At 39.0% G+C, this 23,705-nt stretch overlaps 1 protein-coding gene across 1 annotated transcript in view; it reads left to right on the top strand.

The window, feature by feature from the left end:
• Positions 1 to 23,705, top strand: part of LOC138325849 (calcium homeostasis endoplasmic reticulum protein-like) — a 109,567-nt gene that overhangs the window by 46,299 nt on the left and 39,563 nt on the right. Inside the window, 1 exon segment of the mRNA XM_069271803.1 lies at positions 10,358 to 10,408. Within this exon segment, the coding sequence (XP_069127904.1) occupies positions 10,358 to 10,408 (51 nt within the window).

Raw genomic sequence — 23,705 nt, 5'->3', positions numbered from 1 at the left:
TTGATATTGATTGATTGATGGGGCTTAGCATCCTTGTTCCAGGTATAACAGAGTATAGGACACTTCAGTAATGACAGCTATATCATTATAAAACAATGACATTACAATACTGTGAGTAGGGTTTGTAACCAGATTTAATCCTTATGCAGTAATACACAGTAACTGTGAAACTATATTCACCAATTTCTTACTTAGGTAAAATAAAGAAAAGAATGTCTTTCATAATCTGTACATTAGTACGTGAACTTATGCCCTACAGTGGTGTTTGGTGTCCATTATTTGAGTCAAAAACATCTTAAAGCCATGCTATATTGCTTTTCCCTAACTAATTTAGTGATGACTTTATTTCATTACTTCAATCCAAACAAATTTTTGCACAGTTACTAGGATTTGTTGGTTTACAAATGTATGTGATAGAATATGTTATATAGTGGACAGTATCCATGTGAAAGATAGAATTAGCCTTGAGATAGAACAATATTTCATTTTCATAGCATTTAATTTCTCTCCTTATATTCTCATCAATAACATTACATTAAAATTAGCAAGATTTATGTCAAAAAGGTTTGTAAACAATATTTAACGACACTTGATTATCAAGGATGTTTGTGAATGAGGACAGCTTAACTGTTGTCCCCTGGTCATCTAGTTCTGGTGATGATTGATGTTAATTAATTCCTATCAAGGTTAATTCATCATTGTTAATTGATGAAGTAGTCCATTTCTGTAAGAAAAACAAGTTGATGAGAGTGAGGAGATCGTAGGGCGGTTAATGACAGACCTGTTTCTACCTGGTGGTTATTAATGGTACTTAAGTAGATACAAGCAGGTAGGAAGAGTTAAGATGTTACGGACCATTACCCTGTATCAGGAAAAACCACTGACCTCCAGCTGACCTCTCTAAGGACACAAACAATAGGAAAGAAGAAAGCGTTCATGTACTCATTTATTTCTTTATTTCTAAAAACAATACAGTAATGTTTAGATCAATGTTGATGATCACTTTGATATGACTTCCAAATGTATTCTACTATTTTTATTTACCTTCTCCTTGGTATAAACCTATTTGATATTTATGTTGACATTCATCTTTGATGGAATTTATAAACATCTAGCTATTCAATCACCATGTTTATGCCAGTACAATTATTAAGACTCCACATCTGATGTGAGAGACAACAATAATCACTGTGTTTATCTATTTGTTTGCTGTCCACCACCGGTTTCCAGAGGTTTTCCTGAAAATCAAATGACCAACTATTTTGAAATTCCACATGGCTAATAGTAGCAATAGGGGCTTGAATTTTATCCAAGAAATCCAAAATGGCTTCCATGAACCTGAAGGGGGTCAATTTTAAAATTGTCTGATTCCAGTGAAAATTGGTATACAGGTGTTTTTTTCTGAATACAATTGTCATTTTGGAGACATCTGAAAATCCATGATAGCCACAGTGGCCCCTAAAAGGGGCTGTTTGAGGCAATTCATCACCATAACTGTATTCTAGGGTCAACTTAGTGGGAGATAGAACCCTTTCTGAGTGATGGATCTCACATTTCTGGGCTTCTTTGTAAAAGAACACTAGAAATATTAATAGAAATATAAAATGCAAGGGAGGTCAAACTTAGCTCACAGTAAAAGGGCAGCTTATATACTAAATGAACTACAAAAAGAGAATAATGCTAGATTTTCCAATGGTAATTCTCAGGAAACACCTCTACGTTCCTAGGCCATGCTGATATATTTTGTGTACTTCAAGTGACAAACTAAGAACAGGAAACGTCCTTATGATATCCCCCCCACAGTTGGCCAGGAATAGACGGAGGATTGACGTCAGATGGGCCCAAAAAAAATCTTATTATTGAATGTGATGGACATCTGTGTAATTCTGTGTGTGTATATGTTTTGTTCTCAGAAAAAGCACTTAATGGCTACTTATCTGTCATTATAAGCAGCACTGTCATTTAATGTACATAAGTAAGCTGTAACTAGCTTTTCTGGCTTTACCAGAGGGACATTCTACAGCCTATTCTGACATTGTTATGCTTATATTTCTTGTCTTTTACTTAAAAATGGTGAGGGGGAATTTATAGGATAGGTACGCTTTGGTCAAATATGACAAGTTAGTACAAATAGAGGAATGTTTAAGTTCGGTAACACTAAACAATAACCATTAAAGATTTTGTAAGCTGTAACTAAAGTTATCTTCCTGGAGACTTATATTATTGCACTGGTCCAAGCCTAACATCTCTTAGTGAGCTATATATCATACATGTACTACTTTACCTGCTTTGACATTGTTTCAGGATAATAAAACTCAATAAATCAAAATGAATGCAGAAATGGGCCATTTTTTCAGTATGAACAAAGTTTGTATTAATGTGACCATTGACAGTTTGAGATTTAGTTAAAAGTTTTTCATTGGAGGATATGAAAGATATTCATTTGTCAAGGAAGTATTAATGAAGGAAAAAGTTGGTAAGTAGGTGGTACCTTTTGTATTATAATGATGCATCAAGATTGACTTTTATGGTGACCTTAATTTACTTTTGTCAAACTTAAGGACAGAACATATCACCAGGTTTATGTGGCATATGCTCATGAATATTAATTCTGCATTAATAATGAGCAGCTTTCTAAGTTAAAATTTAAAGCATAATTAATGAGTTACACTGTATATAGGATATCAGTGAAACTGGAAACCCCAAGTAGAGAAATCAGAAGTATATCAGAAGTGACTTCAGACAGAGTCCAGGTCAAACACAAGTAATAACAGGGTCAAGGTCAGAATGATTACCCAGTTGACAGGGACAAAGTCAGACATAAGAAGTGACATGGTCAAGTTCAGACAAAAGAAGTGACAGGGTCAACATCAGACACAAGAAGTGACATGGTCAAGGTCAGACAAAAGAAGTGACATGGTCTTGGTCTGACACAAGAAGTGACAGAGTCAAGGTCAGACACGAGTAGTGACAAGGTCAAGGTCAGACACAAGAAGTGACATAGTCAAGATAAGACATGATTAGTGAAAGGATCAAGGTCAGCCACTGGTAGTAAAAGGGTAAAGGTCAGACACAAGAAGTGTTATAGTCAAGGTCTGAAAAAGCTGAAAATACATGATTTGAAAATTATTGTATATTTTAGAAAAAGAAAAAAGAAGTAAGATAATGCTACACATTACATCTACCGTAAGTAACTTATTATTATAGTAATACAGTACAGATCAGTAAGCTTGGAATTTATATTGGTAGTAGTGATATTCAGATTTACCGTACCAGGAATAAAGTAAGTCTTTCCATATATACATCAGACATTTGTTACTTTTAAGGTCAGTGTATACTTAAACATGCTAATCGTCATCCTGTGTAACAGTTGGAACCCATACCCGACTCTAATAAGTCTGACTATTATGTTGATGTGTATTGTGTCATTTTGCTTTTAGATTCATATACTGCAGCCTCCCTAACATACTTTATCCACACACATATACCACATAGATAGGAGAACCAGTCGTTAAGTGACCATACCTAGTGTCTATATACCACATAGTTAGGAGAACCAGTCTTTAAGTGACCGTACCTGGTTTTTATATACCACATAGATAGTAGAACCAGTCGTTCAGTGACCGTTCCTGGTTTTTATATACCACATAGATAGGAGAACCAGTCGTTAAGCGACCGTACCTTGTGTCTATATACCACATGGATAGGAGAACCAGTCTTTAAGTGACCGTTCCTGGTTTCTATTTACCACATAGATAGGAGAACCAGTCATTAAGTGACCGTACCTGGTTTCTATATACCACATAGATAGTAGAACCAGTCATTAAGTGACCGTACCTGGTGTCTATATACCACATAGATATGAGAACTAGTCATTAAGTGACAGTTCCTGGTTTCTATATACCACATAGATAGGAGAACCAGTCGTTAAGTGACCGTACCTGGTGTCTATATACCACATGGATAGGAGAACTAGTCGTTAAGTGACCGTATCTGGTGTCTATATACCACATAGATAGGAGAATCAGTCGTTAAGTGACTGTACCTGGTTTCTATATACCACAAAGATAGGAGAACCAGTCGTTAAGTGACCGTACCTGGTTTCTATATACCACATAGATAGGAGAACCAGTCGTTAAGAGACTATACCTGGTTTCTATATACCACATAGATAGGAGAACCAGTCGTTAAGTGACCGTACCTGGTTTCTATATACCACATAGATAGGAGAACCAGTCGTTAAGAGACTATACCTCGTTTCTATATACCACATAGATAGGAGAACCAGTCGCTAAGTGACCGTACCTGCAGGTGTCTATATACCACATAGATAGGATAACCAGTCGCTAAGTGACCGTTCCTGGTTTCTATATACCACATAGATAGGAGAACCAGTCGTTAAGTGACCGTACCTAGTGTCTATATACCACATAGATAGGAGAACCAGTCGTTAAGTGACTGTACCTGGTGTCTATATACCACATAGATATGAGAACCAGTCATTAAGTGACCGTTCCTGGTTTCTATATACCACATAGATAGGAGAACCAGTCGTTAAGTGACCGTACCTGGTGTCTATATACCACATGGATAGGAGAACTAGTCGTTAAGTGACCGTATCTGGTGTCTATATACCACATAGATAGGAGAATCAGTCGTTAAGTGACTGTACCTGGTTTCTATATACCACATAGATAGGAGAACCAGTCGTTAAGTGACCGTACCTGGTTTCTGTATACCACATAGATAGGAGAACCAGTCGTTAAGAGACTATACCTGGTTTCTATATACCACATAGATAGGAGAACCAGTCGCTAAGTGACCGTACCTGCAGGTGTCTATATACCACATAGATAGGATAACCAGTCGCTAAGTGACCGTTCCTGGTTTCTATATACCACATAGATAGGAGAACCAGTCGTTAAGAGACTATACCTGGTTTCTATATACCACATAGATAGGAGAACCAGTCGTTAAGTGACCGTACCTGGTTTTCTATATACCACATAGATAGGAGAACCAGTCGTTAAGAGACTATACCTGGTTTCTATATACCACATAGATAGGAGAACCAGTCGCTAAGTGATCGTACCTGCAGGTGTCTATATACCACATAGATAGGATAACCAGTCGCTAAGTGACCGTTCCTGGTTTCTATATACCACATAGATAGGAGAACCAGTCGTTAAGTGACCGTACCTATTGTCTATATACCACATAGATAGGAGAACCAGTCGTTAAGTGACTGTACCTGGTGTCTATATACCACATAGATAGGAGAACCAGTCATTAAGTGACCGTTCCTGGTTTCTATATACCACATAGATAGGAGAACCAGTCGTTAAGTGACCGTACCTGGTGTCTATATACCACATGGATAGGAGAACTAGTCATTAAGTGATCGTATCTGGTGTCTATATACCACATAGATTGGAGAATCAGTCGTTAAGTGACTGTACCTAGTTTCTATATACCACATAGATAGTAGAACCAGTCATTAAGTGACCGTACCTGGTTTCTATATACCACATAGATAGGAGAACCAGTCGTTAAGAGACTATACCTGGTTTCTATATACCACATAGATAGGAGAACCAGTCGCTAAGTGACCGTACCTGCAGGTGTCTGTATACCACATAGATAGGATAACCAGTCGCTAAGTGACCGTACCTAGTGTCTATATACCACACAGATAGGGGAACCAGTCATTAAGTGACTATACCTGGTTTCTATATACCACATAGATAGTAGAACCAGTCATTAAGTGACTATACCTAGTGTCTATATACCACATAGATAGGAGAACCAGTCGTTAAGTGACCGTACCTGGTGTCTATATACCACATAGATAGGAGAACCAGTCGTTAAATGACCATACCTAGTGTCTATATACCACATAGATAGGAGAACCAGTCATTAAGTGATCATACCTTGTGTCTATATACCACACAGATAGGGGAACCAGTCATTAAGTGACCGTACCTGGTGTCTATATACCACATAGATAGGAGAACCAGTCTTTAAGTGACCGTTCCTAGTGTCTATATACCACATAGATAGTAGAACCAGTCATTAAGTGACCGTTCCTAGTGTCTATATACCACATAGATAGTAGAACCAGTCATTAAGTGACCGTACCTAGTGTATATATACCACATAGATAGTAGAACCAGTCATTAAGTGACCGTACCTGGTGTCTATATACCACATAGATAGGAGAACCAGTCGTTAAGTGACCATAGCTAGTGTCTATATACCACATAGATAGTAGAACCAGTCATTAAGTGACCATACCTAGTGTCTATATACCACATAGATAGTAGAACCAGTCAATAAATGACCATACCTAGTGTCTATATACCACATAGATATTAGAACCAGTCATTAAGTGACCGTACCTAGTGTCTATATACCACATAGATAGTAGAACCAGTCGTTAAGTGACCGTACCTGGTGTCTATATACCACATAGATAGGAGAACCAGTCAATAAATGACCATACCTAGTGTCTATATACCACATAGATATTAGAACCAGTCATTAAGTGACCGTACCTAGTGTCTATATACCACATAGATAGTAGAACCAGTCGTTAAGTGACCATACCTAGTGTCTATATACCACATAGATAGTAGAACCAGTCATTAAGTGACCGTACCTGGTGTCTATATACCACATAGATAGGAGAACCAGTCGTTAAGTGACCGTACCTGGTGTCTATATACCACATAGATAGGAGAACCAGTCATTAAGTGACCGTACTTGGTTTCTATATACCACATAGATAGGAGAACCAGTCATAAAGTGACCGTACCTGGTGTCTATATGCCACACAGATAGGAGAACCAGTCATTAAGTGACCATACCTAGTGTCTATATACCACACAGATAGGAGAACCAGTCATTAAGTGACTATACCTGGTTTCTATATACCACATAGATAGGAGAACCAGTCATTAAGTGACCGTACTTGGTTTCTATATACCACATAGATAGGAGAACCAGTCGCTAAGTGACCGTACCTGGTGTCTATATACCACATAGATAGGAGAACCAGTCATTAAGTAACCGTACTTGGTTTCTATATACCACATAGATAGGAGATCCAGTCATTAAGTGACCATACCTAGTGTCTATATACCACATAGATAGTAGAACCAGTCATTAAGTGACCATACCTAGTGTCTATATACCACATAGATAGTAGAACCAGTCATTAAGTGACCATACCTAGTGTCTATATACCACACAGATAGGAGAACCAGTCGTTAAGTGACCATACCTAGTGTCTATATACCACACAGATAGGAGATCCAGTCATTAAGTGACCATACCTAGTGTCTATATACCACACAGATAGGAGAACCAGTCATTAAGTGACCATACCTAGTGTCTATATACTACATAGATAGGAGAACCAGTTGTTAAGTGACCGTACCTGGTGTCTATATACCACACAGATAGGAGAACCAGTCGTTAAGTGACCATACCTAGTGTCTATATACCACACAGATAGGAGATCCAGTCATTAAGTGACCATACCTAGTGTCTATATACCACACAGATAGGAGAACCAGTCATTAAGTGACCATACCTAGTGTCTATATACCACACAGATAGGAGAACCAGTCGTTAAGTGACTATGCCTGGTTTCCTTGCTTTGGGTTAGGTTTATTATGTTTTATGTTTAATGCACAGCAAAAACTATTAGGGACATATCAGGTTCAGGAGAAAAACCACCAACCTATGCTCAGTATCACACGACTGCCCAAAGTAGGTTTTGTACTCAAACTCAGATCTAGAGGTAGGGGCTATTGGTAATGTGTCAGGTCATTGTAACCACTTGATCTCAACTTCAGCAGTGTTAAGACGTTAAGGAATAATCCCCTTTACCAGATAAGGATATATATATTCAAATTAAAATCCAGATGGCCCTGACGGAATATAAATTATTCTTTCAGGATTAAAATAGACAGATCTAATTAGGTGATGACAGTTGATTAGAATAAAGATGACCACATAAAGAGGCCGGTGTCAGTTAGTTACAGGTAACAGACACATCTGTCTGTCGGGAGGAATGGGCGTGGACACATATCTCAATGTACCAGGTACTTTAGGTACTGTTTTTTACTGGTACCAAACTCATCTGTCCGTCGGGAGAAATAGGCGTGGCACTCTAAGGTTACGACACATGTGAAGTTCTTTAGGTACAGTTAGTAACTCTAGTGAACATGTCCGATGGGAGAAATGGGCGTGGTACCAAGGGACATGTGACATAACCTCTAGGTGCTAGTAAAATGGTAATTCTCTGGGCGAGAGATGAAGTATAGTAGTGCAATATTTAGATCTCTATTCTAAATATGACAAAATGTTTAAGGTCAACTGTCATTGACGAGTACCAAGTATGTAAATATTTGTGTATGATTTTGTATACAGAAATGTGTGTATAGATACATTGAAATGATACGGTGTGTCTGTATTTGTGCAGTTAATGAGGTTAGCATTCTATGTAATATCCCCAGCTGTTTTTCGTTACCATCATAAGACATCTCTGTTACAACTCTATTTAAATAATAACCAACAAAAAATTCAAAGTGCATTGGATGTGTTACAAAATCTTGTGCAGATGTTCTGAATTAGAATTTTGGTGTAAGAGGTTTTGGTATTTTAACAGTTTAATGTGCTTTATTAAGTTTTTAGCTTTCTTCCTTTAATATAATTATAAGATTGTATGTTGTTGCATTGATAGACACACATACTCAATAGGTAGGTAGTAGTTACTCAATCACCCCTGAAGATGCATTTACACTCTTAAAAAGTCAAAGACTAGACAAGTCCATTAAGAAATTTCAGGGGAGAACCTATAGCTACTATATGTATTGTTATATCTCTGGCTACGTTACGTTTTATATGTATGTAACATACAGTAGCCACGTTTTATTTTGTCACGTGTCAGATCTACAAGCTGTAAACCTGTACATGTACCTGCTTACTAGATTACACCACCTCGCTACTACTAGTTAGTTAACATAATGCAGTATTAACTATTCATAAAGAAATAATTTATCAAATTGCCACAGACAATCTGAGTTTGTGCACTGATGCAAGGTCCTAATCACCGGTCAGGTCATGTGTGCTTGTGTTGGCTTCCCAATGTCAACTTCTTCAAAAAAATTCCTTTGGGACCTGCAGGACTAGGATCCTTGGTTTTGGCATATTATATGGTAAAGAGCTATAAAAAAAGTTTTGAAGTAAATGATCTGGGTTTGCATTATTAGTAATGTGGTTGAATGCTACAAATATTAAAAACACGCTTTTTCTTCACCAGGAGGTCCAGAGACCTGTAATTTGGGTCTGCAACATGTAGGTTAAGGTTTAAAAGAGTCAGTTGCTTAAACATAATAAAGACATTTCTCATGTAACATGCCTAAAGACCTGATATGGGGCCTTGGTAGTGCTGGCGTTCAGGTCTACAATAACCTGGATCTATACCTTTATAGTCACTGGATCACAAGTGTCAGGGGGAAAAAATAATAAGCAAATTTGTTTAAACCAAGACGGGTTGATGACCTGATATTTGGGTCATGGTGGTGAAAATAATAACAGGAATATCTCAAGAAATAACCTTGACCTCTATGCAAGGTCATGGATTCAATTATTTGAATGTAAAAAACAAAGTGGCCTGATCATGAGCAGATGTTACATCAGCACAGACATCTTATCTAAACTTTAGAATTAAAGATGATGATGTGTATTGAAGCTTGCAAGAAATCAATGTAGCAGATGTGACTACAGACAGACATAATAATCTTATCTAGTCTGATGCCATCTCAGCAGGCTAGGCAGATCTTAAAAACATCCAGCAGCTTATAGATGTAAAAACATATATTTATTATTTTTAAATGCTTTGTTATGAGCTAATGGATAGGCATAAAAGCATCCTAATCTCACTATAACCTGATACCTATGTGGTGAACTCATTTCATATACAAGTATAAAAATCATAATCTTCTGAATCTTTACCTGATTTTTTAAGACAGACCACAAAAAACAAATGTTTAGTTGTTTCTTATAATCAAGTTTGCTCTACTGTTAGTATCAAATTGTCTCATGATCAAGTGATTCTATGTTAAAAAAAAAGTAATTGAAGTGACATATATGCAAAGTTTTCAGGAAAATCTAAATAATTACAGAGTCAATTTAGTGTAATTACCTTGTAACTTTATGTATCATAACTATGTGTTGGAACCTTGATAACAGAAGAGTTCCAATTTATCTACAGGAATGAAAAAGATGAGTAAAACTTATCATCTATAAATAATACAACATGAATTGAGATGTTTTTTTTTGTTTACAGTTACGTAACCTATGGACACAGAACAAGTACTTTGATACAGAAACACTAGAGGTAAGCTACAGCTTTCTATTATCTGTGTGTGGTGACCTTGGAACGACCTTGACACCGAAGTAACAAGGTATTGTGACCATTGGTCATGATATGCAATCAGTTGATTAGCATACATTTGTATATTTACATGAAATGTGTTTATACAGATAAGGAAGGCCAGAACAGATAGGTCCTTCTGTAGGTTTAGTGTGGATAGTAGTGTCTGTCTACTATATGGTGAGAGTGGATGTACGATCTTCACATTAAAGGCCCTGAAGGGTACATACAGTAGGTTTATATTGATGGATTTGACCTTGAGCGATACTAGACATCTGTATGATCAACTCCTTAAACATTTACATTGAATTCTGTAGGCAGTGCAATGCTGGTATATACACATGGTTAGACTTTTTTTAAGCTCATTCTTTCAAATATGGACTGGGAAGGGCAGTTTGTAAAGTTTTATTTCTTTGCCTCAAAAAAAATGTTGCGGTTATGGCGGCCATTTTATAATTACAAAACTGATTGCACAATCACAGTTTTGTTTCCAAATTTCACCAATGACGTTCTGCTTATCCTGAGATGGTTCTAACCAAGCCTTTTTATTATTTTCTGGGTTACTATTTTTTTGAGTCGCTCTGAAATCCAAGATGGCTGTCACAGAATTGGGTCACCATAGGGATTCATCTTAGATTTTCTTGAAATAATTCAGGCTTAATGGTCTTCATAATTCCCCAAAAGGTCCTCCATTGAATCCATATAGTGTCTAGTATCACTATGCTTCTTATAAATGAATTAATTTTTGCAAGGTACGAAGAAGTCAAATGATCATTTGTCTTCTAATTTATTTCATTATTTATCATTCAGATAATGTTTAATCGTCTCGTGTTCATTTTAATTTGTTAAAGAAAAGAAAAATGATTATAAGATTTTAATTTGAACTTATTCCAGTAAATGCAACATAGATCACATGTAGATCTATGTATCCTTGTAATATTAGCTTCATATATATCATTTTGAAAGTTCCCTAAATGTTCACCTCAAATTGGGAATTACAGTAACAGGTTATCCAAATTTTTTGATAGGCCGATATTTGACTCAAATTTTGTCTTAAAAGTCACAAATCAAGACTGAATTTTTCCGTATACTCCCAAAGCTTGATCAGCTATACAGGTTTTAGGGCTAACTCTCTGATATATCGGCACGTGACGTTATGATCACGGTTTTATGTTGTTTTGACACTGTGTCTACACGGGGCGACACTTGTCAGGTATGTGTTAACAATAGGTCACCCTCCCATCGTACTCCAGTTTTATTGGCTGTTTTGTTGGCCACTTCTAGTGCTCATATGGTAGTGTACCTCTTCAGGGACCAAAATTATTACATGATTCTTGCCCCCGGCAAGGTCACCTGACTGAATGTTATGTCCGTTGTGTCCACTCTGCACTGACCAGTACATCATACCAGCACATCAAATTTCCTGATATACGTCTATTACCATCGTCATAGGAGAGTAAACAACTTACATCACCCTTTGATGCCTGTCAAAATACATGCCTAGTTTGACGAAGAACAGTTTTTACATAGGATGATAAATACTTTTTACCTAATATTTACCACACATCGACACTCTTCTGGAAGACCTGTTGAATGCCCTTAGGGTTTAAACTAGTGATAATTTGCATGCCTGTAAATCACGTCTTCGATGCAATTGAACATAACTATAATTTGATTATCTTGGTCTTGCTTAAAGTGAACAGTCGGCCAAGGATGGCTAAAGTCGGTAAAAATGGTGTGAATGTATCCAGTATAATTTCTTATGAAATAGAAAAATAAAATCTCTCGTGAAAGTCTGTCTGCGTACAAAGAAATTAGTTTAAAGTATAGGAATCCTAAAATGTCCTCCCGGCTGACTATGTCCATGGTTACATTTCCACGCAGCCTCGCTTTCAATGCTTTCAACTTTTCTTTATTTCAAAGGTCAGAACTGGGAAACATAAGCAGAACTTGACCGTCGTATTAATATGTGAGAACTTTTGGAAGGCCCATCAATGCATTCAGACTGGTTTTCTTTGCCTGACTATTCACTTTAACTTCACCAAAGAAGTGACTTACTGACGTGTAAAATGTCATTAGTTACAGCAGGGTATCATACCTTAAGTAAAGTAAGACATATTCACTCACCCCTAAAATGCACGTGAATTTGTCTAAATCTACACAAGTGGGGTGAAGGGTTTTCTAGAAAGCTCATTAATTTAAGTTGGTTTATTGACAAAACAATTCACCTCTCATATTATTTGAAAATACTTCCCTTTTAAAAGGAAGTATCTGAATAATATTTTTTGTTTCAATTAATTCTAACTGAAATGGAGTTTAGTCGGCCTGTAAATGACAACTTTGTACATTAGTATAACATACAAATCAGGATACACTTTTGTATCACTAATGTAAATATCTAACACTAAGATTTTAGGGGACAAGAAACTTTACATCCTTATGTCAAATTTGTGGAGATGACAGATGTGCTCAAGGAATCCAGAGTTAGGCCTCGAGACAAACTTTAAAGTGCACCAACCAAAAATGTCTGAACATTTAAAAAGTAATGAAAGCCTGTTGGCTATAAGAATTGCTCCAATGTGTAAAAAAACAAAAGCTTAGATCCATTGACAGTTAATGCATTTGTACTTCATGTATGTGGTTTTCAATTAATTTTCATTTAAGTTTTTAATTTTTTCCTAAAGTCTAGTCTAGTGATATTTTAAGGATTTAAAAAGATTGAAGAGTTTTTACCAAGTGGGTCAAAACCTACTCTAGTCTGCAAAGATTTTGAAGAAGAAAAGGTGACATATGCATTTACATATACATTGCAATCAAATTGATCAATTGAATTTGCAAAAAAATTGATTCTGAATTTTAAAACTTTTAATTTCATGCAGAATTTTCCGTTCCAATACAGTATAATTTTTGTACAAGTGTCAGGTGAGGTTCTCAGTGTCACCTATCCAGTTACATTAACTTAATATATAATATCTCATTTACATATTACCGTTAGATATACGACACATGTCCTAGTGTGTTACGCCGAATATATGACATTTCTAGGATCAGCCTTGAGATCGTTGTGTAATTGTCAGAGGGCTTGTTCTTAACACGAGTGCTTCACGTGATCAACAAATTGTGAAAATCTTCTGTCAACGCTCTTATGATAAATTACACTAATAAAATGTACCTGTTACAAAATGTTACACTGAAACTTTTATTAAACGTGTCACTGACCTATTAATACATAGAAGCTAAAAAAAATTTAAGTGATTTTTTTTGTCACAATTTACACATCAACCGTTTTGATGCTGTCACAATGTAATGGGTAACTCATGGAGGGAAGTATCTTGTGTTTTCGTTGTGGTAAATTAATCAATAAGAAGTTGGCATATGAAGAAAAATGGAAAAGATTAAGTAAAAAAAAGGTTTTAAATAACTTGATTTTAATACTAAGGTAATTCATTAAAGATGCTACACTGCTGCCAAATGGTATTTTTTCTCTACAAAAAACAGGAGCAGACAAATTAGTATTTTTCATCAATTAAAAATGTAAACTTTCTTCACACCATTACCACCATTGAAAAATTTGATCTTCTTATTTTACTTCAAGATAAAAATATGAAAAGTAATTCATTGCATCCTAAAAAAAAGTCTATGCCTCTGTGGAATAAAGTACTGAAATGCACATCCACCAAATGCAGAATCAAGATATTATTAGTATTTATATTTTTTATATTTAAAAAAATATACATTTACATGAGCAAATACCAATCATTGTTTAAATGCCGAATGTTGTTTATGCTCTGTCGCGGATAGAGCATCTTTAAGTAATAATGAGTTGAAATGGGAAGAAACAAAGAAAAGTTTTCAATAATTCATTATAGATTTAATTAAGTATGTAAGATTTCTAAATGAATACAATAGGATAAACATTTTTGTGATTCATCTTCATGTATTGATGGTTTTTTCGAGATGAGCAATAACTAGTCACCTGATTGATGATTAAGTATTTTAGTTAATTAATGCAGCAGAGTTACAGGTATTTAGATAGCAATTATGATGAAAATAGAAATTTTGATAAATTTGTCAATGTTAACGACAATGAGTGTGTGTATCATAAGAGTAAAGTGCTGACACGACATGCAACTTCTTTATATATAGTAAGGTTATGAAATTATAAATGGATTTCAATTCTGATAGAAGTATTAATCACTGTGACTGTGCAGATATTTTAAGCCTTTCCTCAGCTAATGTGATTGAAAAGAGAGTCTTCTGTCCTCAACTAAGGACAGTAAACAAGGTGGCCTTCTGTCCTCAACTCAGGGCAGTAGTCAAGGTGGCCTTCTGTCCTCAACTCAGGGCAGTAGTCAAGGGATCCTTCTGTCCTCAACTCAGGGCAGTAGTCAAGGTGGCCTTCTGTCCTCAACTCAGGGCAGTAGTCAAGGTGGCCTTCTGTCCTCAACTCAGGGCAGTAGTCAAGGGATCCTTCTGTCCTCAACTCAGGGCAGTAGTCAAGGTGGCCTTCTGTCCTCAACTCAGGGCAGTAGTCAAGGTGGCCTTCTGTCCTCAACTCAGGGCAGTAGTCAAGGTGGCCTTCTGTCCTCAACTCAGGGCAGTAGTCAAGGTGGCCTTCTGTCCTCAACTCAGGGCAGTAGTCAAGGGATCCTTCTGTCCTCAACTCAGGGCAGTAGTCAAGGTGGCCTTCTGTCCTCAACTCAGGGCAGTAGTCAAGGTGGCCTTCTGTCCTCAACTCAGGGCAGTAGTCAAGGTGGCCTTCTGTCCTCAACTCAGGGCAGTAGTCAAGGGATCCTTCTGTCCTCAACTCAGGGCAGTAGTCAAGGGATCCTTCTGTCCTCAACTCAGGGCAGTAGTCAAGGTGGCCTTCTGTCCTCAACTCAGGGCAGTAGTCAAGGTGGCCTTCTGTCCTCAACTCAGGGCAGTAGTCAAGGGATACTTCTGTCCTCAACTCACGGCATTAGTCAAGTGATCCTTCTGTCCTCAACTCTGGGCAGTAAGTCTTGAAAAGGGATCCTTCTGTCCTCAACTCAGGGCAGTAGTCAAGGGATCCTTCTGTCCTCAACTCAGGGCAGTAGTCAAGGGATCCTTCTGTCCTCAACTCAGGGCAGTAGTCAAGGGATCAACTAGGGCAGTAGTATCAGGCAGTCATTCTGTCCTCAACTCAGGGCAGTAGTCAAGGGATCCTTCTGTCCTCAACTCAGGGCAGTAGTCAAGGGATCCTTCTGTCCTCAACTTAGGGCAGTAGTCAAGGGATCCTTCTGTCTTCAACTAAGGGCAGTAGTCAAGGATTCCTTCTGTCCTCAACTAAGGGCAGTAGTCAAGGGATCCTTCTGTCCTCAACTCAGGGCAGTAGTCAAGGGATCCTTCTGTCCTCAACTTAGGGCAATAGTCAAGGGATCCTTCTGTTCTCAACTCAGGGCAGTAGTCAAGGGATCCTTCTGTCCTCAAGTCAGGGCAGTAGTCAAGGGATCCTTCTGTCCTCAACTCAGGCAGTAGTCAAGGGATCCTTCTGTTCTCAACTCACAGCAGTAGTCAAGGTGGCCTTCTGTCCTCAACTAGGGCAATAGTCAAGGGATGGCCTTCTGTCCTCAACTAAGGGCAGTAGTCAAGGGATCCTTCTGTCCTCAACTCAGGGCAGTAGACAAGGGATCCTTCTGTCTTCTGTCCTCAACTCCAGGGCAGTAGTCAAGGTGGCCTTCTGTTCTCAACTTATGGCAGTAGACGAGAGCCTTCTGTCCTCAACTTAGGGCAATAGTCAAGGGATCCTTCTGTCCTCAACTCAGGGCAGTAGTCAAGGGATCCTTCTGTCCTCAACTTAGGGCAGTAGTCAAGGGATCCTTCTGTCCTCAACTCAGGGCAGTAGTCAAGGTGGCTTTCTGTTCTCAACTTAGGGCAGTAGACGAGAGCCTTCTGTCCTCAACTCAGGGCAGTAGTCGAGGGATCCTTCTGTCTTCAACTAAGGGCAGTAGTCAAGGGATCCTTCTGTCCTCAACTTAGGGCAGTAGTCAAGGGATCCTTCTGTCCTCAACTCAGGGCAGTAGACGAGAGCCTTCTGTCCTCATCTCAGAGCATTAGTCAAGGGATCCTTCTGTCCTCAACTCATGGCAGTAAACAAGGGATCCTTCTGTCCTCAACTCAGGGCAGTAGTCAAGGGATCCTTCTGTCCTCAACTCAGAGCAGTAGTCAAGGTGGCCTTCTGTCCTCAACTTAGGGCAGTAGTCGAGAGCAGTAGAGGGATTCCTTCTGTCCTCAACTCAGGGCAGTAGTCAAGGGATCCTTCTGTCCTCAACTCAGGGCAGTAGTCAAGGGATCCTTCTGTCCTCAACTTAGGGCAGTAGACAAGGGATCCTTCTGTCCTCAACTCAGGGCAGTAGTCAAGGGATCCTTCTGTCCTCAACTCAGGGCAGTAGTCAAGGGATCCTTCTGTCCTCAACTCAGGGCAGTAGTCAAGGGATCCTTCTGTCCTCAACTCAGGGCAGTAGTCAAGGGAGCCTTCTGTCCTCAACTAGGGCAGTAGTCAAGGGATCCTTCTGTCCTCAACTAAGGGCAGTAGTCAAGGATTCCTTCTGTCCTCAACTTAGGGCAGTAGTCAAGGGATCCTTCTGTCCTCAACTCAGGGCAGTAGTCAAGGGATCCTTCTGTCCTCAACTTAGGGCAATAGTCAAGGGATCCTTCTGTCCTCAACTCAGGGCAGTAGTCAAGGGATCCTTCTGTCCTCAAGTCAGGCAATAGTCAAGGGATCCTTCTGTCCTCAACTCAGGGCAGTAGTCAAGGTGGCCTTCTGTTCTCAACTTATGGCAGTAGACGAGAGCCTTCTGTCCTCAACTCAGGGCAGTAGTCGAGGGATCCATCTGTCTTCAACTAAGGGCAGTAGTCAAGGGATCCTTCTGTCCTCAACTTAGGGCAGTAATCAAGGGATCCTTCTGTCCTCAACTCAGATCAGTAGTCAAGGTGGCTTTCTGTCCTCAACTTAGGGCAGTAGACGAGAGCCTTCTGTCCTCAACTCAGGGCAGTAGACGTTTGCCTTCTGTCCTCATCTCAGAGCATTAGTCAAGGGATCCTTCTGTCCTCAACTCATGGCAGTAAACAAGGGATCCTTCTGTCCTCAACTCAGGGCAGTAGTCAAGGGATCCTTCTGTCCTCAACTCAGAGCAGTAGTCTAGGGATCCTTCTGTCCTCAACTTAGGGCAGTAGTCAAGGGATCCTTCTGTCTTCAACTTAGGGCAGTAGTCAAGGTGGCCTTCTGTTCTCAACTTAGGGCAGTAGTCAAGGGATCCTTCTGTCCTCAACTCAGGGCAGTAGTCAAGGGATCCTTCTGTCCTCAACTTAGGGCAGTAGTCAAGGGATCCTTCTGTCCTCAACTCAGGGCAGTAGTCAAGGGATCCTTCTGTCCTCAACTCAGGGCAGTAGTCAAGGGATCCTTCTGTCCTCAACTCAGGGCAGTAGTCAAGGGATCCTTCTGTCCTCAACTCAGGGCAGTAGTCAAGGGATCCTTCTGTCCTCAACTCAGGGCAGTAGTCAAGGGATCCTTCTGTCCTCAACTTAGGGCAATAGTCAAGGGATCCTTCTGTCTTCAACTAAGGGCAGTAGTCAAGGGATCCTTCTGTCTTCAACTAAGGGCAGTAGTCAAGGGATCCTTCTGTCCTCAACTCAGGGCAGTAGTCAAGGTGGCTTATCTGTCCTTCTGTCTCAACTTAGGGCAGTAGAAGGGATCCTTCTGTCCTCAACTCAGGGCAGTAGTCAAGGGATCCTTCTGTCCTCAACTCAGGGCAGTAGTCAAGGGATCCTTCTGTCCTCAACTTAGGGCAGTAGTCAAGTGGATCCTTCTGTCCTCAACTCAGGGCAGTAGTCAAGGGATCCTTCTGTCCTCAACTCAGGGCAGTAGTCAAGGGATCCTTCTGTCCTCAACTTAGGGCAGTAGACGAGAGCAGAGCATTAGTCAAGGGATCCTTCTGTCCTCAACTCATGGCAGTAAACAAGGGATCCTTCTGTCCTCAACTCAGGGCAGTAGTCAAGGGATCCTTCTGTCCTCAACTAGGGCAGTAGTCAAGGGATCCTTCTGTCCTCTCAGGGCAGTAGTCTCCTTCTGTCCTCAACTCAGGGCAGTAGTCAAGGGATCCTTCTGTCCTCAACTCAGGGCAGTAGTCAAGGGATCCTTCTGTCCTCAACTCAGGGCAGTAGTCAAGGATTCCTTCTGTCCTCAAGTCACGGCAGTAGACAAGGGATCCTTCTGTTCTCAACTCAGGGCAGTAGTCAAGGTAGCCTTCTTACCTCAACTCAGGGCAGTAATCAAGGGATCCTTCTGTCCTCAACTCAGGGCAGTAGTCAAGGGATACTTCTGTCCTCAACTCACAGCAGTAGACAAGGGATCCTTTTGTCCTCAACTCAGAACAGTAGTCAAGGTGGCCTTCTGTCCTCAACTAAGGGCAGTAGTCAAGGGATCCTTCTGTCCTCAACACAGGGCAGTAGACAAGGTGGCCTTCTGTCCTAAACTCAGGGCAGTAGTCAATGTGGCCTTCTGTCCTCATCTAAGGGCAGTAGTCAAGGGATACTTCTGTCCTCAACTCAGGGCAGTAGTCAAAGTGGCCTTCTGTCCTCAACTAAGGGTCCTCAAATCAGGGCATTAGTCAAGAGATCCCTCTGTTCTCAACTCAGGGCAGTAATCAAGGGATCCTTCTGTTCTCAACTCAGGGCAGTAGTCAAGAGATCCTTTTGTTCTCAACTCAGGGAATATTCAAGGGATCCATCTGTCCTCAAAGGATAGTAGTCAAGGGATTCTACTGTCTTCAACTCAGGGCAGTAGACAAGGGGGACTTTCTGTCTTCAACTCCAGGCAGTAGCCAAGGGGGCCTTGGCTCAGATCAAGAGAGTTGTTCTCAGCTAATATGATTAACATATTGAGTGAAGACAGTAATGTCCAGTATGGATGGTCAGTCAGGGTTATTTAATTCAGAGCCGTAATTTTCTAACTAGATCATTTCCAATTATTTAATGGTTCAAGCCAAGGACATGAGTGATAGGTCACACGGTATATTACTTCTTCTCTGGCAAGATCTTTTAGGATAGTCTCAGAATCTCACAACAAATTCTCTATTATATATTATTATTTAGGTTTTTGAAAGCTTTTCACGATATATAGATACACCTAGATTATCATTCTTGACATTTAAGATATTATGTTTGACAAAGTTATATGCTCGTTAGACAAAAACACTGAAGAAAAAAAAAAGGCAAATCCAAATCTGTATCTTTATGCCTAGATTGAGTGGAGACCGGACGTTATCTTTCACAGACATTTGTAAATTTCTGATCAGTGGATCAAGCCTCGACAGCTTTGTGAATTATAGTTAGAGCAATATGTATGGTATCGGCAGAATCAATGCCTGTCGAGGTTTCAGGAATCAATTTTTTAAAACTTTTGGCCTGTCATTGTAAATCATATATAATCATATAGGTACAACAATGTCTATCTAGAAAGTGGTGAAGTGGTGAAGAAAGACACATATCATATTTAATTAATTACGATTTCTTTTTTTTTAAATTCATAAAATAACATTTTACCAATGAAAGTAGATCTTTTACATGGTAATACATTTTGACTTTACATTTAGTGTTGCTGTCAATTAATTTTATTTCTGGAAGTATAAATTAAATGGCCATTATAGTAATCTGATAGATTTAGAAGAAATATGTGCACAAGGCCCTGTAGAGTATTAATGTGTTTCATTGCGAAATCCAACATTTTTAAAACAAAAGATTATTGCTTCTTTTGATCTTAATTACATTGTCCTGTTAGGTGGGGTGTAATGAGATTATTTTAGGCCAGCATAATACACATAATTCATAGTCTCAGGTAGGTCTAATTTTCGGTGTCGTAATGTCAAAACTCGTTATCGTATGACGTCAAACGGCAGCAAATTATGTATCATGAATATTAATGAACTTTCATTAGCAAAGACTTATGGAGACCTTGACTGACAAAGTGCCATCTTGACCTTAATTTGAAGTAGACGCGTACAGATTTGGAGTTTAGCAGATTCATGGCTATACCAAGTCTATGCATATTAAAGTCTAGCCGCTGCATTGTCACAATTGTAGTGTCTCTATAGACATCTCATGATAAAAGATACAGCAATAACTTGCATTACAGACATTGGTCATAGCAGACAGTTTTGATAAGTGCATGGTCAGTGTATTTTTCTGTTTTTGGCATCAGAAATAGTTGTTTATTTGCATTAGTTCATATGTATAAATGTGTGGATCCTAACACATTTCTCTCTGTTTCTTCTTCTCTCTCCCACTTCTCCTCATTTTTTCCCACCTTCCACTCCATCTCTCTCTCTCTCTCTCTCTCTCTCTCTCTCTCTCTCTCTCTCTCTCTCTCTCTCTCTCTCTCTCTCTCTCTCTCTCTCTCTCTCTCTCTCTGTCCCTCATATTATCATTATAGTATAGCAGGTACCACAGTGGCCAAGTGGTTAAGATGTCCTGACATGACTACAAGCCCTCCACCTCCATGTCACAAGTTTGAATCACTTGTGGGGCAGTTGCCAGGTACTGACTGCTGGTTAATGTTGTACTCTGCGTTTCCTACACCATCTGAACCTGGCATGTCCATAAAGGATCCTAACTGTTAATAGGATATTATATTGATAAAACCAAACCAAATATTTTCTGGTATATGTAAATAGAATGTCATATTATCTTTGTGAGATAGCAGCCCAGTGTATATATTAACATAAGTTAGATAACTTGTGCTCAATACTTGGGCGTATTTTGATGCATTAGACTTGTTATAATCCATGTGATTTGATGGCCGTTGAAGTGTGTTGTCCTTCAGTTCACATACCTGTAGAATACCTACAGGTCCTGTCCATTCCAAAACTTTATTACGAAAGAAAACTTGGTAACATTACTAAAAGTTTATACAACTCTGTAATGTTGTCTAGCCTTAAGCTGATTGACAAAAGGGCTTTTTTGTACCTGTGTTGCTTTGTTTTCAGGGCCGATTTAAATTCCGGATGACTTGTTTCACAAGATGCACAACAATAAATCCAAATGATAACATGTGTTTCCACATTGTTCTGAGTGCAGACTCGGACCTCCAGGATCATGAAGCAGTGTTAGACTTTATTTATTGCTTACACAGTCAATAAAAATGACATATATCTTTTCAAAACATTATCTGTGATTGGTCAAAACAAAAACATGAGATTGTTTTATTTCATGATTCTGGGTCTGGTAATTTTCACAGAAATTTTTACATAATTGTTTTCCATGTTAACACCGGTAGTTGTCATATCCAGACTGCACCTTTTCCTGTAAATATTTTACTGTGATCGACAATACTGCTGATAGTTCCCTGTGTTTACCCTGTCTCATCCCATACTGTCTTTGTCTTATGTAACTGTTCCATCTCATACCGTCTATATCTTATGTAACTGTTCCATCCCATACCGTCTGTATCTTATGTAACTGTTCCATCCCATACCGTCTGTATCTTATGTAACTGTTCCATCCCATACCGTCTGTATCTTTTGTAACTGTCCCATCCCATACCGTCTGTATCTTATGTAACTGTTCCATCCCATACCGTCTGTGTCTTATGTAACTGTTCCATCCCATACCGTCTGTGTCTTATGTAACTGTTCCATCCCATACCGTCTGTATCTTATGTAACTGTTCCATCCCATACCGTCTGTATCTTATGTAACTGTTCCATCCCATACCGTCTGTATCTTATGTAACTGTTCCATCCCATACCGTCTGTATCTTATGTAACTGTCCCATCCCATACCGTCTGTGTCTTATGTAACTGTTCCATCCCATACCGTCTGTATCTTATGTAACTGTTCCATCCCATACCGTCTGTATCTTATGTAACTGTTCCATCCCATACCGTCTGTATCTTATGTAACTGTTCCATCCCATACCGTCTGTATCTTATGTAACTGTTCCATCCCATACCGTCTGTGTCTTATGTAACTGTTCCATCCCATACCGTCTGTATCTTATGTAACTGTTCCATCCCATACCGTCTGTATCTTATGTAACTGTTCCATCCCATACCGTCTGTGTCTTATGTAACTGTCCCATCCCATACCGTCTGTATCTTATGTAACTGTTCCATCCCATACCGTCTGTAACTGTAACTGTCCCATCCCATACCGTCTGTGTCTTATGTAACTGTTCCATCCCATACCGTCTGTATCTTTTGTAACTGTCCCATCCCATACCGTCTGTATCTTATGTAACTGTTCCATCCCATATTGTCTGTATCTTATGTAACTGTCCCATCCCAGCATAATCAGGGTAAAGGAATGTATTTTGTGGGTGTACTGTCATATTTAATGACTAAAACTGGGATATATATTGTTTTTTGTGATATTGATTTTATTTCCAAGGTCATTGTTTAGTTTTATCAAATGGTTTCTATGGTTAAATATTCCCTTAATCTTGAATTTTAAAGGCTGGTTGCTTGGTTGATAAGGTTAACAGCCAAGGTCATTTAAGGACAGCCCCTCCTACATGCAATGTGTTGCATGTGTGAATTGTCAAGGTCACTCTTGGCAACAAAGCCATATTTATCACCTAGACATAAATTCGAAAGTGTATTTAAATTAGATTTTTTTGTTGTACTTTTTTGTTTGATTTTAAAATATCACCTGAAATGTGTTGCCTTTGATGGATCTGTTGACAATCATATTAATTATCATAATGTTTTCACATAGATAACTACTCTATCATTATTTGAACATGTCTATGATGGATGTTGATGTACATTACGTAGTGTTTACTATGAACTTCTCCTCAAGCTCATACTTATTATGTACATTTCCTAGAAAGTTTTAGCACAAGTAGGACATTTGAGCCCTGTAGGTATAAATCTACTTACCAAATAAGGACCAAACTTCCTAGAATCTGCCAGCCAATCAGATTGCTGAACAGAAAATGACGTCCACATTTTAGTTTATATGCGTACTGAAGCGATCCGTCATCTCCTGGTTATGTGTCTGTAGTTTACGTCCTTACATGACACCCGTCTATACCCTGAAGGTACCCTGTATACTATAAGGAAACACTGAAAGTCGCTAAACTAGGAAACACGGAAAGCAAGGGGCAGTGACTCAGGAATACTCTCAGTGTCAGATGGTGATGACTATAGGCCGGAACTAGTCTCAATGTCAAATGATGATGACTATAGGCCTGAAATAGTCTCAATGTCAAATGATGATGACTAGGCCTGAAATAGTCTCAATGT

Source organism: Argopecten irradians, chromosome 6 (assembly GCF_041381155.1).
Source record: "Argopecten irradians isolate NY chromosome 6, Ai_NY, whole genome shotgun sequence".
Taxonomy (NCBI): Eukaryota; Metazoa; Mollusca; class Bivalvia; order Pectinida; family Pectinidae; genus Argopecten; species Argopecten irradians.
This window is presented reverse-complemented; position numbering and strand designations above follow the sequence as displayed.